General features: G+C 35.4%; 1 protein-coding gene across 3 annotated transcripts in view; it reads left to right on the forward strand.

The window, feature by feature from the left end:
* Positions 1 to 14653, forward strand: part of LOC129802670 (uncharacterized) — a 154314-nt gene that overhangs the window by 106220 nt on the left and 33441 nt on the right. For 2 of the 3 annotated variants that reach the window (XM_055848664.1, XM_055848663.1), the window contains exons 1-4: positions 6830 to 7154; positions 7488 to 7618; positions 11768 to 12038; positions 12239 to 12747. In XM_055848664.1, the coding sequence (XP_055704639.1) occupies positions 6905 to 7154; positions 7488 to 7618; positions 11768 to 12038; positions 12239 to 12747 (1161 nt within the window). In that variant the 5' untranslated portion in view covers positions 6830 to 6904. Of the gene's footprint in view, positions 1 to 6829; positions 7155 to 7487; positions 7619 to 11767; positions 12039 to 12238; positions 12748 to 14653 lie in introns of those variants that run through there. The other variant, XM_055848665.1, reaches the window with a different exon arrangement.

Consider the following 14653-nt stretch of genomic DNA (forward strand, 5'->3'; position numbering starts at 1 on the left):
ATCATTGAGTGTTGAGTTACTTTGGGGGCAGCTGTCGCGCTTGCTGGCTAAGAAATCAATCCAATTAGCTCGGTGATTGAGTTTCCGGTGGACATTCTTGCATGTAGCCCAGCCACCCCAGTCCAAGTGAACTTGTCTTTAGGGGGGGTTAGGGTGTTGGCGAAGAAATTAAAAAGGCAACCACCCATGAAACAATCACTCATAACTTGAACACAATAAGTGGCTATATAGCTGAAGGAGGAATTGGTCATAACGGAAAATTGTTACAGTGATTCGTTTACATTTTTCCCCTTTCTCAATGGCTATTTTGCACCCAAATGGGGAGAATGTGTGAGTAAATAGGGGATCTGTCTTCCGACACGCAATTCTCTTTCCACTGAAGAAAATGCACTCTAATTGAGGCATTTTCCGTGTTGCCTCCAGCAAAACTTCCCTTCGTGAGACGCTCTCCTTGCCAATTTTCCCTTCGACTTCCACCACTTTTCTTTCCTGGTCCCGCCACCCACTCGTTTGGGGGCTGTGTGGACGGTACAAGTACAAAAAAAAATCAGCCATCCAGAGAGAAATTGAGTAAATTAAGGGTTGTTTTGCTTGACTGATTGTTCTCCCCTTTTCTACTCGGCCATTGATTACACTTTACCTCACACTTAACACACCACACACTTCACAAAAAAAATTGGATGAACAAGTTGAAAGAACTTTGCAGGATACTCAAACTTGTAAATACGATCAATGGTGCCTTCACTTGGTTTCACAAGTTTCACATTGTTCAATTGCTTGATCAAAATCCTATTAGAAAACAAAATATAAGAGGTATACTGAATTAAACCCTTACACTTATCGAAGTATCTTAAACTTCGCTATAGGGGAAAGTACCCTTTCTTCGTACGATCCCAAGTTTTGTAATGACTAAAGTTTTCCTATGTTTCTCAATAAATGTGACTCATCGCACCCATAGGGGAAACTGGGGCACCACCAAACACGGGGTAGCACCAAACACTGCGATTTTTTAATCGGATATTCGACTTCAGAGGATAAGATCTATAGGAATTTATAGGCACTATAGGGATGCTTGTCTACTGAAGGAATGGTCGAGATAGTCCAAGTAGTTTAGAAATAAGAATTAGTGTTTGGTGTTACCCCATGTTTGGTGGTGCCCCAGTTTACCCTATTTTAAAAACCAAGGGGAAAAGTCTGAATTAGAACCATTTTTCTCAGGTGCTTCCTCAAAATTATCTTGTTATAATTAATTTCGACAAATTTCATTCATTTAGCAATAAATTGCAAAGATATATTCTCTAAACTTATTTTTCCTGATTTAGAGTAAATGCATTTCATATGAATGCCGTAATATTTATGAAAAAATCGCATTTGAGGATTGACGAATGTCATATATACCCCCAATCATTCATATTTAAGGAACTTTACTGTAAATATTGAGTTTTAATTCAGCAAACAAAAAATAAAGCGTATGGAAACTGAGGCGAATATCGGACAGCTTGCATTATGGTACTTGTTATGCCTTAAGCACACGACTTAAGTCGAGAGACGGCTTAACGTAATCATATTCCAAAATAATTATTTGACTAAATTTCTATCAGTTTCAGCCGAGAAACTGTCAGAAACTGATAGGAAAATTTGATTATAATTAGGTATGTTAAGCCGTCTCTCGAGTCTTGACTTAAGTTATAAGTGAGTCTATAGGGCATTAGATTTCTGAAGATTCCGTAAGTTTTGTCACTCTCTAAAGATTGTACAAAGCCAAAAAACGTAAAAGCCTAGCATCTACGAACAAGATGCCGTGTAAAAGCATTAAAAGACTTCCAAATGGGTAAGATGCAAACATTGTGTCTGATATTGCACATAAAGTATTTTTATATTTTTATTAATATTTAAACGTATATTGAGCAATATTTTAGAGAACACTTTAAACTCAGATCATGTTACTTATATGCAGCCTGTTGGCTCCAGACAGGCTACAGGAGCCAATATAGAGAAGGAAGATTTTTCAGATCTCGTCAAGAAATTCCCTGCTCTTTGGACTGTTGATTTATTGAAAGTTTTCTACCCTTTTGGTGTCGCTCAGCGTCTTTGAAAGACAGCCCCTGGTAACGACAATTGAATGCCACTGGGATACAGGCAGGAATGCCCCTCAGTGATGGCGACCAGACTAATCTGATGCCTCCAGAGCGTAAAACAGAGACTTGGTCTGTGCACAGGGAATGCCTCATGGAGAAAATATCTTCAATTCCTCAACGTCCGAGCTGCCACTTAAGATAGGTTATTTAAAGCCGCAGTGGTAGACAGCGGAGCCTCTTCTGGCTGCTGAAAGTAAGCAATCCTAATGCCGACGAACAGAGCCAGAAGATGTTGCCACTTTAGTCCTTAACCTTTATGTAAAGCCGCTGAGACAGGTAACAGAGCCGAGTGTCTGGCTACTGAGAGAAAGGCACTTTAGATGCCGCTAAAGACAAAGCCAGACTCTTTAGCCGCCGAAGTGGAAGGCACTGGAGTGCCGCTGGACTTGGCCAAAGTAGTCCTGAGAAATTGCAGAAGAGACAAAGGCAATTAAATGCCGAAAAGAAACGCTTGGTTCCCTGGTAATACGAAATCTGAATTTATTTACAAAAATGTTGGGCTTAAAGCATATTTGGATCATATATCTGCTTGATGAGACGGATAATTTCTAATATGGATCAATTATAGTGCAAAAAATCTAAGCCTAAACTTTATCATTTTTGCTCGTGGGATTTTACATACAATTTCTCATATATTGAAGAAAAGGTATGTTCCTATCCGGAACACAGCCTGTCCGAATTTTGGCACAGTATCCTTGCCAATTAGCCGTTTAAGGACGAGTTAATTAATATTACCCATAAGAAAAAATCACATTACACTCAGTCAAAGATTTAAATGTTCTTTACGCAAATGTTCAGTATGCTGATGAACGATTTAAGAAAAAATACATAACTAGCACAGTCGTAGCCAAAATCTCGAATGTTCAAAATCCTGATAGGGATAAAATTATACGGAGAAAAATGTTTAGAATAATTTCCCAAGACACAGAAGATTACCCTTTGCCTCCAGCAAACTCGGGTACAATCGTGGGAGTAGCTATGATATATTTAAGAATTCGGGATTTTGACTTTCGGGATTTTGGCCCTTTCGGGATTTTGGCTTTCGGGATTTTGGCGTTCGGGATTTTGGCTTTCGGGATTTTGACCGTGACCCAACTAGCACTATAAGTTACAATCAACACAATCTTATGTTACAAAAAATCTTCTAAACTTGATTTTTTTTTAAATTCATTTTATCTAGTTAAAGTAAATCATTTAATGACAAGATAGTTTGTCCACGAAAAACTTGAATTTCCAAAATTTGAATCGTTAAAACGGTATGAGTAGTTTGGCACTGTAGATGCTGGAAGCTTTGCCCCTCTGCTGTTCGTAAGCTTTTCTTTAATTTTAGCACTCCGTTCGTCTACGTACGATCAGTATAGGAAGACAGCTGTACGTACATAGAAGTTTTTCGAACATTTAAGTAAAAGAAATTTGTAATTTTATGATATCTGTTTTAGAAAAAAATCTTTTAGTATCGTTTGTTCTGGTAATAAGTAGTTTAAACCGGTGTGTATTTGTTAATGATTGAAAGACTTTTTAGACAAAATTATTTTGGTCAAATCTGATAAGAACTGTTTCTTTTAGATGAGCTGGCCTTTAACATTGTAGAACTTTGGAGCTTAGGAAGAAACACATAATCTCACTTATGATCTTAATATCATTTTAAGGGAAGATTACTAAAGGACTTTTGTTGCTATCTTTCATTGTTTAGCTTCAACATTTTTTATCAGGCGAAGAAACATTATTTCTCCCAAGGGTACAGGTTTCTAAAATTATTTTTATAATATTATCACATAGAGAATGGAAGTCGATTATATAGAGATGTAAATCAAGTATATTCTTCTTTGAATTCAAGCAATAAAAATAAAGAGTCTAAGCTAAATCTCTAGCTAGATTGTTCTGCGAGCAAACATTCTCCATTTTTTTGACGCGGCGAAAAATGATGATATTATAAAAAAAATAACAAGAGAAGAGTGAGATACATAAAAATTGATAGTCGATTATCAGTGTTTCGTTCCACTATGTGATTTTCCACCTCCCAACAAACGTAAAGAACAAAAAAAAATAACGCCTCAAGTCTTACTTCCCCTCCATCTTTCTGTAAATCGAAAAATTCCTTATCAGAAGTCCAAGAAATATCTTCCTGCAAGCATTTGGGTTCTATGGCAAAAATCGCTGTAAGGCATTAAATCAAAATCCCGCCTGTACTTTACACACCCATTTCACGAACAGCGGAAAATTTTTCTATTTTCCCAAGAAGGGAAAAGCGCCAAGTGATTTTCATGAAGTTTTCTTCCCCCCTTTGCTGCCCCTTACTCCTCCAGACTGTTGAGCTTTTCTTTGCCTTGACGCTTGTAATTTACACGCAAAAAAGAGGAACGACAAAAAAGATTGAGCATTATTTTAGCATTAAACATCGTCATGGTAACATAAAGTCACTCATTAGTTTTCTCAATAGCTTGAAATATTCCACAGAGATTTTCCCTTTAGCATTCAGCTCATAACAACTTTTTGAGCATGATTTCCATGGAATTTTCTCACGAAATTAAATTCAGTGCGGAATGTTGTACTGAGTCAATAAAAGGCGAGAATACTTGCCTAATTGAAAGTTTATTAATAACGTCTTTAAGAAAATTTAAAGGTAGATATTTTTAAATATGAAAAGAATTTCATAACATCATAACTGGTCATGATGAGTTTCATAAAATCACGGTGTGATATAATTTTATATGTACTCTTGGTATTACCGTAACAAGCTGATTAAATCATTCGTCGTATTTATTTAAGAAGAGATTTCTTTAAAAAATACTTCGGCAATTGATATGACTTCACATCAAAGAAATAAAATACTTCAATTTTCTATATAATTTCTGAGAAAGACTAATTTTATTTAAAATAGATAATAACAATTTTTCAAAGTGAAAAGTTTAAAAGGTATATAGATCATATTTTTCAATCTAAGGTGTTCGTGTTTGAGCTCGTTGGAAAGGTCTTGGAATTTCAGATAAGACTGAGCCGGTTAAAATCGGTTCTGAACCGGCAATGAACCGATTATAAATCGATAAGTACTTTTTATCCGAAAATCAATTCGTGCAGTTTTTTGAGTGATTTATGACTCGGTTTAAGTCATTTATGAACAAGAACCTATACGGTAAATGATGCGAAAGTACTTTTGAGGTATAACCTCTAAGTCACGAGTTCGATCATTTCGCAAAGCCTGGGACGCTTTGCCATTGCTTTATTTGAAAATTAATATTCCTATAGTTGCATTGTATAGTATTCTTTTGACAAATCAAATAAATTGGAAAAGTTGTTCCTTACGTATTCATAACCGTACTAAAATTTATTATTTCTTTTTGTGAAAAGCAGTGGTGTTAGGGGAATAAATTGAAGTTATTGGAGTATAGGGTAAAGGCTCATAATTTTGGACAGTCTGCTTATAATCATCGATGTTCCAAGTTTGAAGTGCGACATTTTCAATACTAATTTACTTTTTTTGTTACTCTCTTTTCAGAAGGGTTGTTTAGAAACTTGTCAAGGGTTTATTGTCTTTGTTTTTACTAAAACTAGTCTTAATACGTTTAAAAATGAATTGATATGTAGAGGTGAATTTGACTCTTATTTTGGACAACTTGGTTATTAATTTGGACAACTTGTCTGTAAATTTGGACAGCTAATCCGCCTCAACAGAATGCCCATTGTTCTTCATTTCATGAACCAATCTTACTAAGTCCTTTTCCTGTTCATGTAAGGGAAACGTAGATAGAATGTCAGAAGAAGCCCAGAAATTTGCTATATCATTCATTAAAGTGAGTTGACTTCGGTAATCCAAGTACTCGCGGATGCGCTCATTCCCTGGCCTTTCCGGGAGCCTTTCAAGGCTTTTCTCACTGCATCTCTTTCATAGAGATGATGCTCCTTTGTTTCTCCAGGCATTTGTCCAACCTAGTCATTACAAAAGCTAAAACTTCACGAAATTTCGTGGGAAAAACACCTGTCCAAAATAAGGAGTATCACCTCACTGGTAAATGTCTGAAAACATTTCCCATTTTTCACACGAAAAATCTAATTCACAAGGCAAATCTCACTTCAGGTCAAATGTACAGATCACCACTAACGTGAATCAACACACTATTCAATGAATATTCAATAATATCACTCAAAAAAAGCGAAGAAACATTGTTAGTACTTCACCACAGCTAAATAAGACTGAAGTAAACACGAAGTTCTGTCATCATTTCTCGTAAGCAATTGCTTACACTGAATTTTCAACAAAGCCATTTTAACTCAAATCATATTCAAAATTTAACGTATATAGTGTTTAGGTCTTCCAAAAAGAACAAGTATTTAGATGGAATTCATTATCCATCAAGTATTGGAATAAAACTCCATGATTTCAATCAATTTATTTTTAGTGTCCAATTTTATCCTCAAAGTGTCCAAAATAAGAAAATGGTTAAAATTATGAGCCTTTCCCCTACTACACACAGGATTTGCATTTGAATAAAAATTGATTTTTTATGTTATAGTTCTAATATGTACACAAAAAGAAGCTGATGATTGACAGATCAATATATAGATAGGGTAGTTAGAGCTTACGACCTATTTTCTTTCTATATCTTAAAAGACCTTTAATAAGATATAGAAAGAAAACAGGTCGTAAGCTCTAACGACCCTATCTGGTAGTTTTCATAGCAAATCGCTCACCTTTTTATTTTGTTGTTTTTTCGTTGAATTTATTTTTCAAAGTTATTTTTCATTTAAATTGCAGGACTCTCTAGCGGATGGATTGGTGGTATCGTTGGCTATTGGTCTTCTGGGCCCTCCTGGGCATCCCGTCGCCACCATTTAGTGACTGTCGGGCAAGCAATTTGGGTGGAAATGGGAAAAATAGTGAGACATCGACGATATCCTCGCGAAAATGCAGAGTGACAGAGTTTCCCTGTGAAAATGGGGGCTGTATACCGCTGTCCAAATACTGTGACCAGAAATACGACTGCTCAGACCGATCCGATGAGCCTAAATTGTGCACAGGTTAGTTGAAAATTTTTCTCTCAGGAGATTTCTTTTTCCTGCATCACCTTACCCCCTTCCCCACATTAGTTCTCTAACAAATCCACGATGTTCTTCCATCACTATAATACATTTCCGGAAACGAGAAAATGGATAGTGAAAGAGTAAGCGAATCTGTATCAATTGGAAAAAATATCTAGGTTGTCTTTTTTTTCATACCCCAGCCTCTTCATTCTCTTGGGTGAAAGCCCCCTCAGATGGCTCATTTTCCAAAGCATACCCCATCCACAGTAAGCCCCCAAAAACGTCCAACTATCACTAACACTCTGTTTTTCCAAACCATAAATATTCCAGTGTGCAATCGAACACTGTACGGCGAAGTAGGCAAGACTTATGAACTCGATGTCCGGCAACCGAAGGAGCTTCCATTTATTTGTGATTTCAATTTCACCGCTCTGGGCAACGAGCACGGAGACATAATCCAGGTAAGGGCATATATTGACTGTATTTTTCAAACCTCACTCCCCTAATGCCCTAGAAAAACACATTTATTCTCGGATGCACTCAGCCTGGTTACCATGGTCAAATTTTTTTATACTAGAGGATCTCTGGTGTGAAGTGTGCATGAATTACAGGGGGCAAATTTATCAGAACTTTTTCAGGAGATTTTCTTGGAAGACCCTTTTTTTTCAGTGAAAAATTTTCTCACATGAATCTTTCATTTAACAAGGGAGCTCTAATGCTTCCATTCGCTTTAGTAGTTTATTTTCTGTCAGGAAAAACAAAAAAAATATCCAAAAGAATGAGTGCAGGAATAACTATTCTGAATTAAATGCAGCAATATTCCAAATGATATCTCAGACGGAGTTACATATTTAGCACCATATAATAGAAATTTTATTTTTTTTTAATTTTAATAAAGCTGATGAATAATCATTCTATGATTATTTATAAACAACAATAATATTATGCTATAGAAAATAAACCTAAAATTTATTTCAGACTGAATTAATCCAGTTCTCAAAATAATTGATTTCTTCCTTTCAAAATCAATTGTTTTTTTAATAGTTGATCATTTTTTATCTTCCAAAAGTTTCTTGACACATTTGAATAGTTACTTAAAATGGTCAAATATGTGCAACGAATATGATGTCAACCAGTTAAATTTTGAATCAAACTCTGCTGTAAGCACATCATATCAATTATTAAAATATCTTTAGTATTTAAAAATGCAAAATATCATTGTGACCTTGATTATGACCGGATTTAAAGGGACAGATAATCCTAACCGGCTTATGTAGGTAAGATTCTTAACGTGAGCTAACTCGGAATGTATGCAAATTCGATTTAGAGTTAAAGTTGGGGGACGCCATTAGGTTATCTTGAATCAAATTCGTGGAATTATACAAATTTTGTATTTAAACCAAAATATAAAGGATTTGGATGGACTGACAGAAAAGTGATATATGGCTGAAATGTAGACCAGAATATTCTCTATAATTTTGCCATAGAACTTGATCTTATCGATTAATCAGAAGCCGAGATAATCGAGGTTGTTTGTTTCTGAACTCGTTTTTTCACCTAGAGCGCCCCAAGTGTTCATTTAATGAACTTCAATTATATCAAAGAATTGTTGTATTTTGTGACACTTTCCATTTAAAACTTTATTTTGTGTCTTGGTCGAGTAGAAGCAGTCAAATTGGCATCTAAGTGGTTTCAAAGCGTTATTATGGGAAAAATCAAGATCGCATTATCTGATCGAAAAATGATGTGTGGACGAAATGTAGACACAAATGTCTTCTACAATTATGTCGAAGTAATCATTAAAATCGGTACAGCGACAGTCGATATAATTAAGGTTATGTGATATTGAAATTGGTTTTTCGATTGTGGCGCCAATCGCGTTGGTCCTATGAAGTTCAAATGTTCTAAGAAGTTGTAGCATTTGGTGAGATCTTTCGTTTAAGCCCTCATTCATCAAAATCGGTCACATAGAACCGGAGATATGATTTTTTTGAATTTCGTGAAATTTGACCTTTCATATCTTCGGTTCTATTGTAACCACAGCGCACTTGCGCCCCATATTGGAAACGCTATAGACTAGACTACAACACTCTAAAATTTGATTAACTTGCACAAAGGAGTTTTTGCGAAAAATGAGTTTGAATTTTGATGGATTTTGACGCTATCGCAGCGCCACCTGTGGTGACTTTTTGAACTTTCATCTGAAAGTGCTCATCGATGCGAAATCAAAAACCCAAAATTTAACTCAAAATGTCTAATTAGAACCGGAGATAGAGGCCGGTCAATTTTCGAACTTTGACCCCTTATAGCTGGGGTCAGGGGTTATGGATCGACTTAAGTATGTTTTTGTTTGATAGGTATAATCAGCGGTTATAACATACTAAAATTTCAGCCCGATACACAAAGGAATTTTTGAGTTATTTAATTTAGAAAATTGAAAACTCTTCTTTTTAAAAATGGCGCCCCCTAGCGGTTGTTTTATGAATTTTCGATGTTAGAAGGGGAAGTGTCATTTCACGAGAGCTTTCCAGCTTTTCCTTCTATTGGAAAGATATTAGTCCAAATGGAGACAAGGGAAAGTTTCTAATTGGAGACAAATAGTGTAAGTGAAACCGTGACGAAAGGCTTCCAAAACCTTGTTGAGTTGCTCCTGAGTGCAGGATTTGTTCTTATTCCTGGTCTTTTCTCCTTTCCCATCTAAAATAATAAGAAAATCTCTCCAATACAATCATATTTCCGGGGTTTCCTATTGAAGCATTTGCAGACACTTCAGAAAAACCCTTTTTGTTCACGAAATAGGTAATTATTTCGTTTGAAAACTTCTCGTACTATTAGCAATAAGAATTTGTACTTAATTTAACTAAAATGATCCAGAAATATGACATAAATGTTAAACAAAACGAATAAACAAGAGTCACCTCATTGTGTTTTTCATTGGAAAACATGGTCGATCGATGAAAAATTCAATGGTGAAAAGGTACACTTTTAATTTTTCTTAGAAATTAATAAATTAAAATTTGTGAATGTGAATGGATTTTCGCTGTATTTGAAGGAAAATTAACTAAATAATGAAACTGTGGTATAGAATATATAAAATATAATAATTTAGTGCTGCATTTATCATGAAAACAATGACGTTTCCATTTGGAGTAGCGAAAAATTTCCATTTCGCTCCTTGGAAATTACAAGGGGCCAACTCAATCTGAGCCATTTTTCAGGAGACAGCATGAAAGATTCAACTTTGTATAAATAACTATCTCAATGAAGTATGTTAATAAAAACAATTTAATTCTTTTCTATTTGTATGAGCACTAATATAAACATCGATACTTTTATATTTTTACCTTTCAAAATATGTTTTTTTGTGAGTTAGCTCTTTGTCATTCTAAATGATGCGCAAATTTTCATGAAATTAGAATGACAAGGGATCAACTTGCTTGAGTTAGTCCCTTGTTTCACAAAAATTTGAACGATAAATCTATTTTATGCCCCTTGACTTCAAACAAAACCGCGTAAGCAATCATAAAGAGTAAAATTTTGAAAAACTTTTGTAATTACGAGATTTAATGATTCATATCATCTAAAATTTTATTAAATTCTCTGTCTGAGTGCATTAAAACCTCAAAATTGCCAAAAAGTGAGTTGGCCCCTTGTAATTTCCAAGGAGCGATTTGAAGCATGTTTTGAATTAGCTTAATTTTCCTTCCTTCATGAAGAGAAATCGGAGACAGGTCCGTACACCAGTAGAAGGTCGAACGGCAATAGACTCTACGCTGCGAAAGTACATCGATACTAATATGATCGCTTTCACTCAACCACGTTATTTAAAATTAGGTTTAAAAAAAAGTTTTCACAAATTTCGATTATTCTTTAATATTGTTGTAGTTCGTTACATGGCCACTGGGGCACTGTGGTCAAAAACGTGTTCTAAAACCATTTAATTGTATTATCTCGGCTACAGAACATCTGATGTTCATCGTTCTTTTAGTTTATCCTTTTCCTAGATATTTTGATTTAAATAGGAAATTGTAATTATTTTAGAAATCTAGTCTTGTAACCAGTTTTTTTTTATGTATTTCAATTTCTTTCCAGTGATATTTTATTAATTACTTTGAAATTTTTGTCTGAGGTTTTAATTATTGTTCCATTTATTGTTTCCCAATTATTGTTTAAATAAAATGTCGTAATTACATTTCGCGTTACGTTTAATTTTTATTTTTCATTTAATATGAATTCAGCAAAATTGCTAATAGAGAAATTGATATGAGCTCACTTATTAATCGCCGAATAATTAAAATAATAAATTAAAGTAAGTAATATAACAATTGGTTTAAATTTTATAGGATTTATTAATCTACTTTGGCCTTAATATCAATTTCAGTTACAATTTGAGTCTGCTTTTTGGGAAAATTTATAATGGAAAATCCAAAATTATGCAGATGGTGAATGTAGAATGAAAATTTCAGGGATAGATTACATAGTTTTCCTGTTCATAATTCAAGTGTTAAGTACATAGGTTTGTTTGAGACTTTGGGCAAAAGGGGAAGATGGAATTATTTGTCTGGAAATTTGTAGGCAAATCATCAAAATCTAAATTGTCTCTCTGTCAGATCAACTTTAATAAATTCAACGTGGGTCGCTTCACATCCTTCAAGGAGACTGGGTGCCATGATGGCTCTATGGCAATCCGGGAGGCACAATTGCCCACATCGGGTGGTGTATGGTGTGGTACAGCCTGGGGATTCAATTCCTACTACAGTGAGACACAATCCATTAATGTGTCACTGAGATTGTGGCGTCTGCCGGGAGGCTTGACCGCTGCATCGGGTGCATCTGCTGGAAACTTTGAGTTTGCTATCTCCTACAAGTTTCTCCGAAGGGGTGAGGAGAGACTTTGACCATTTTTATTTGGTTCTGTATATCTTTTTATATCAGCTTTTGTGCCATACTTTTTTTTATTGTTGTTGTATTTTTTGCCGCAACAGTGCGGACCTGAACAATAATTCACTCGGTGGATTAATCCATATGGAAGAGGGATTTCTGCATTTTCTCTCCGTGATGAATACCCTCTTATTTTTCAGGAGATGCTCTCTTGCGAAGCGATGTGGGTGCATGGATGGGTGAATCGGTGCCTGGAAGTTACTGCAATCGCCATCTCTATGATTGCGATCAACGCCGTGGGGGATGTGTCATAAGATCTCCCAATTTTCCAGGCATCTATCCCCGTAACATCACATGCCTCTATCGTATCAGTCAGCGCACAATCCCCAATGGATTGCATGCAATGATTGTCCTGAGGCAGAGTGATCGCCACAAGCTCCATATTAAGGATCAGGCACCGCAGATGGAGCAAAATAATCGGATGCTGCGGAGCTGGGAGCAATGTGATCTGGTGCAGGATTATATTTCTGTGAGAGATGGGAAGACACTCGATGCCCCGGAAATTGCAAGATTTTGTGGTGGAGATACTCTGCCAGAAATCATTGCCAGTGGCCCCGATATGGCCATTGAATTCAAGACATCACCATACGACAGTCTCTTCCACAATTTCCAAGCACCCAGTTTGATGGGATATGAATTGGAGATAAATGTAAGTTATTTAACGTTTTTTTTTTGATACAGCATTTCAGCATTTTCCTCCTCACAGAATTAGGGAAAGATATTTATTTATTTTTTTTTTTAATTTAAAATTTTATTATTAGAATGATTAGAATAGTCCTGGATAACAAAGGCTTTGCGAAGTGCTTGAACTCGTGACTTAGATGTTATACCTCAAAAGTATTTTCGCATCCTATAAATGGAGTATGAGTGCTTTCGCATCATTTACCATTTACCGGTTTTCAACCGATTTGAAACGATTTATAAATCATTCAAAAGATCCTCCAAAATTGGTTTTCGGATAAAATTTAGTTATCGGCTATGAACCGAATCATTACCGATCCAGAACCGATTCGAACCGGTTCGGTTTTATAGGAAATTCCAAGACCTTTCCAACGAGTCCAACATGATCCCATTCGCTTGATAAATGCGCTCTCTAGTGGCTCTTTAACCTTTGACCTTGAAAAAACGTTTTTAAGAATATATTCAATGTGTATCTGGCCAGTTCTACGTAGTTGCAGCTCTTCCGGTATTCGCCAGAGAATTCGTTTCTTTTCAAAATGAAAGACTTCGAAATTTTACCAAAGCTTTCGACCCTTGGTGTGGGTCTTCCTCAGTGGGTCAATTAAAGTCGTTTTACAATTTGAAATTTCGTCTGTCGTCTGCTAACAATTACACTTTGCCACTTAAACATTTATTTGGGATTTTTTCACTGGTATTTTAATGTATTACTAAAAATCTTTTAACTATTGGCGTTCTCTACGTTGGACGGTCTTTGTTCAACATTAATTGACCCTCTGAGGAAGACCCACATCAAGGGTCGAAAGCTTTGGTAAAAGCTTTGCGAAATACTCGAACTCGTGATCCTTCGCATAATTTATAGTTTACCGGTTCACAACCGATTTGAACCGATTTATAAATCGCTCAAAACGTTGCCCAAAATACCTTAAGGGTAATGTTTTGAAATTTTGGATAAAAATTAGTTTTCTTTTGTAAATCAGTTCATTACCGATTCATAACCGATTGAGATCGGTTCAGGCTTGTGAAGAATTCCAAGACCTTTCCAACGGGCCCGAACATGATATCATTCGGTTCAGAAATACTCTCTCTAGAGCCATTTTTAATTACAGTGAGAGTGAATGAAATCGATCTAGCCATCTTGCTCGCTCATATAGGTAATTTAGAAAACATGTTTACAAAACAAAAGTTATTGTGCTTTGGGCATTACTTGAGGAATTAATTCGAATTAAAGGTGTACAAAAATTAATTACTTTTCCTATTTTTGTGCAACAAAGGTAAACTGGTGAAACTGAAAGGATCACAGAGGATCCTTTGATAGTTATCCCTGTTTTGACGTTTATTTGAATCCAGAATAAATGAATAAAAACAATGAAAAAGGCATCTTTGATGTTCTCTCAGATGAGAGAAATATGATATAAATAATAATGACCAGCGCATTATAACTTTAGTTTGTAAACATGTTTTCAACATTTCGCATGAGAATGAGCGAGATGACTAGATCTAGATCTCACTCACTCTCATTGAAATGTCAAAAACATGTTTACTAAACAAAAGTTATTGTGCGTTGGGCATAAGTTTACAATGAAACAAAATCCATCCTTTTGAAAAGTATCAAATATCATCCAATTTGATACTTTGATTTTTGCCAGTGTACAACTCCAACGAGCTTTTACCCTATCACTCTTGATCCAGACAAGTGCCCGTGTCCAATATTTGTAATTAAGGTACACAAAAACTAAAATATAATATTCGAGAATTAAGCATTTCCAAATTATTCTCCTCAATGAATAGGGGAAATGCTTCTAATTTTGTCCAGTTTCTTATTTTGGACACTTTGAGGATAACATTGGACACTAAAAATAAATTGATTAAAATGA

Source organism: Phlebotomus papatasi, chromosome 2 (genome assembly GCF_024763615.1).
Source record: "Phlebotomus papatasi isolate M1 chromosome 2, Ppap_2.1, whole genome shotgun sequence".
NCBI lineage: Eukaryota > Metazoa > Arthropoda > Insecta > Diptera > Psychodidae > Phlebotomus > Phlebotomus papatasi.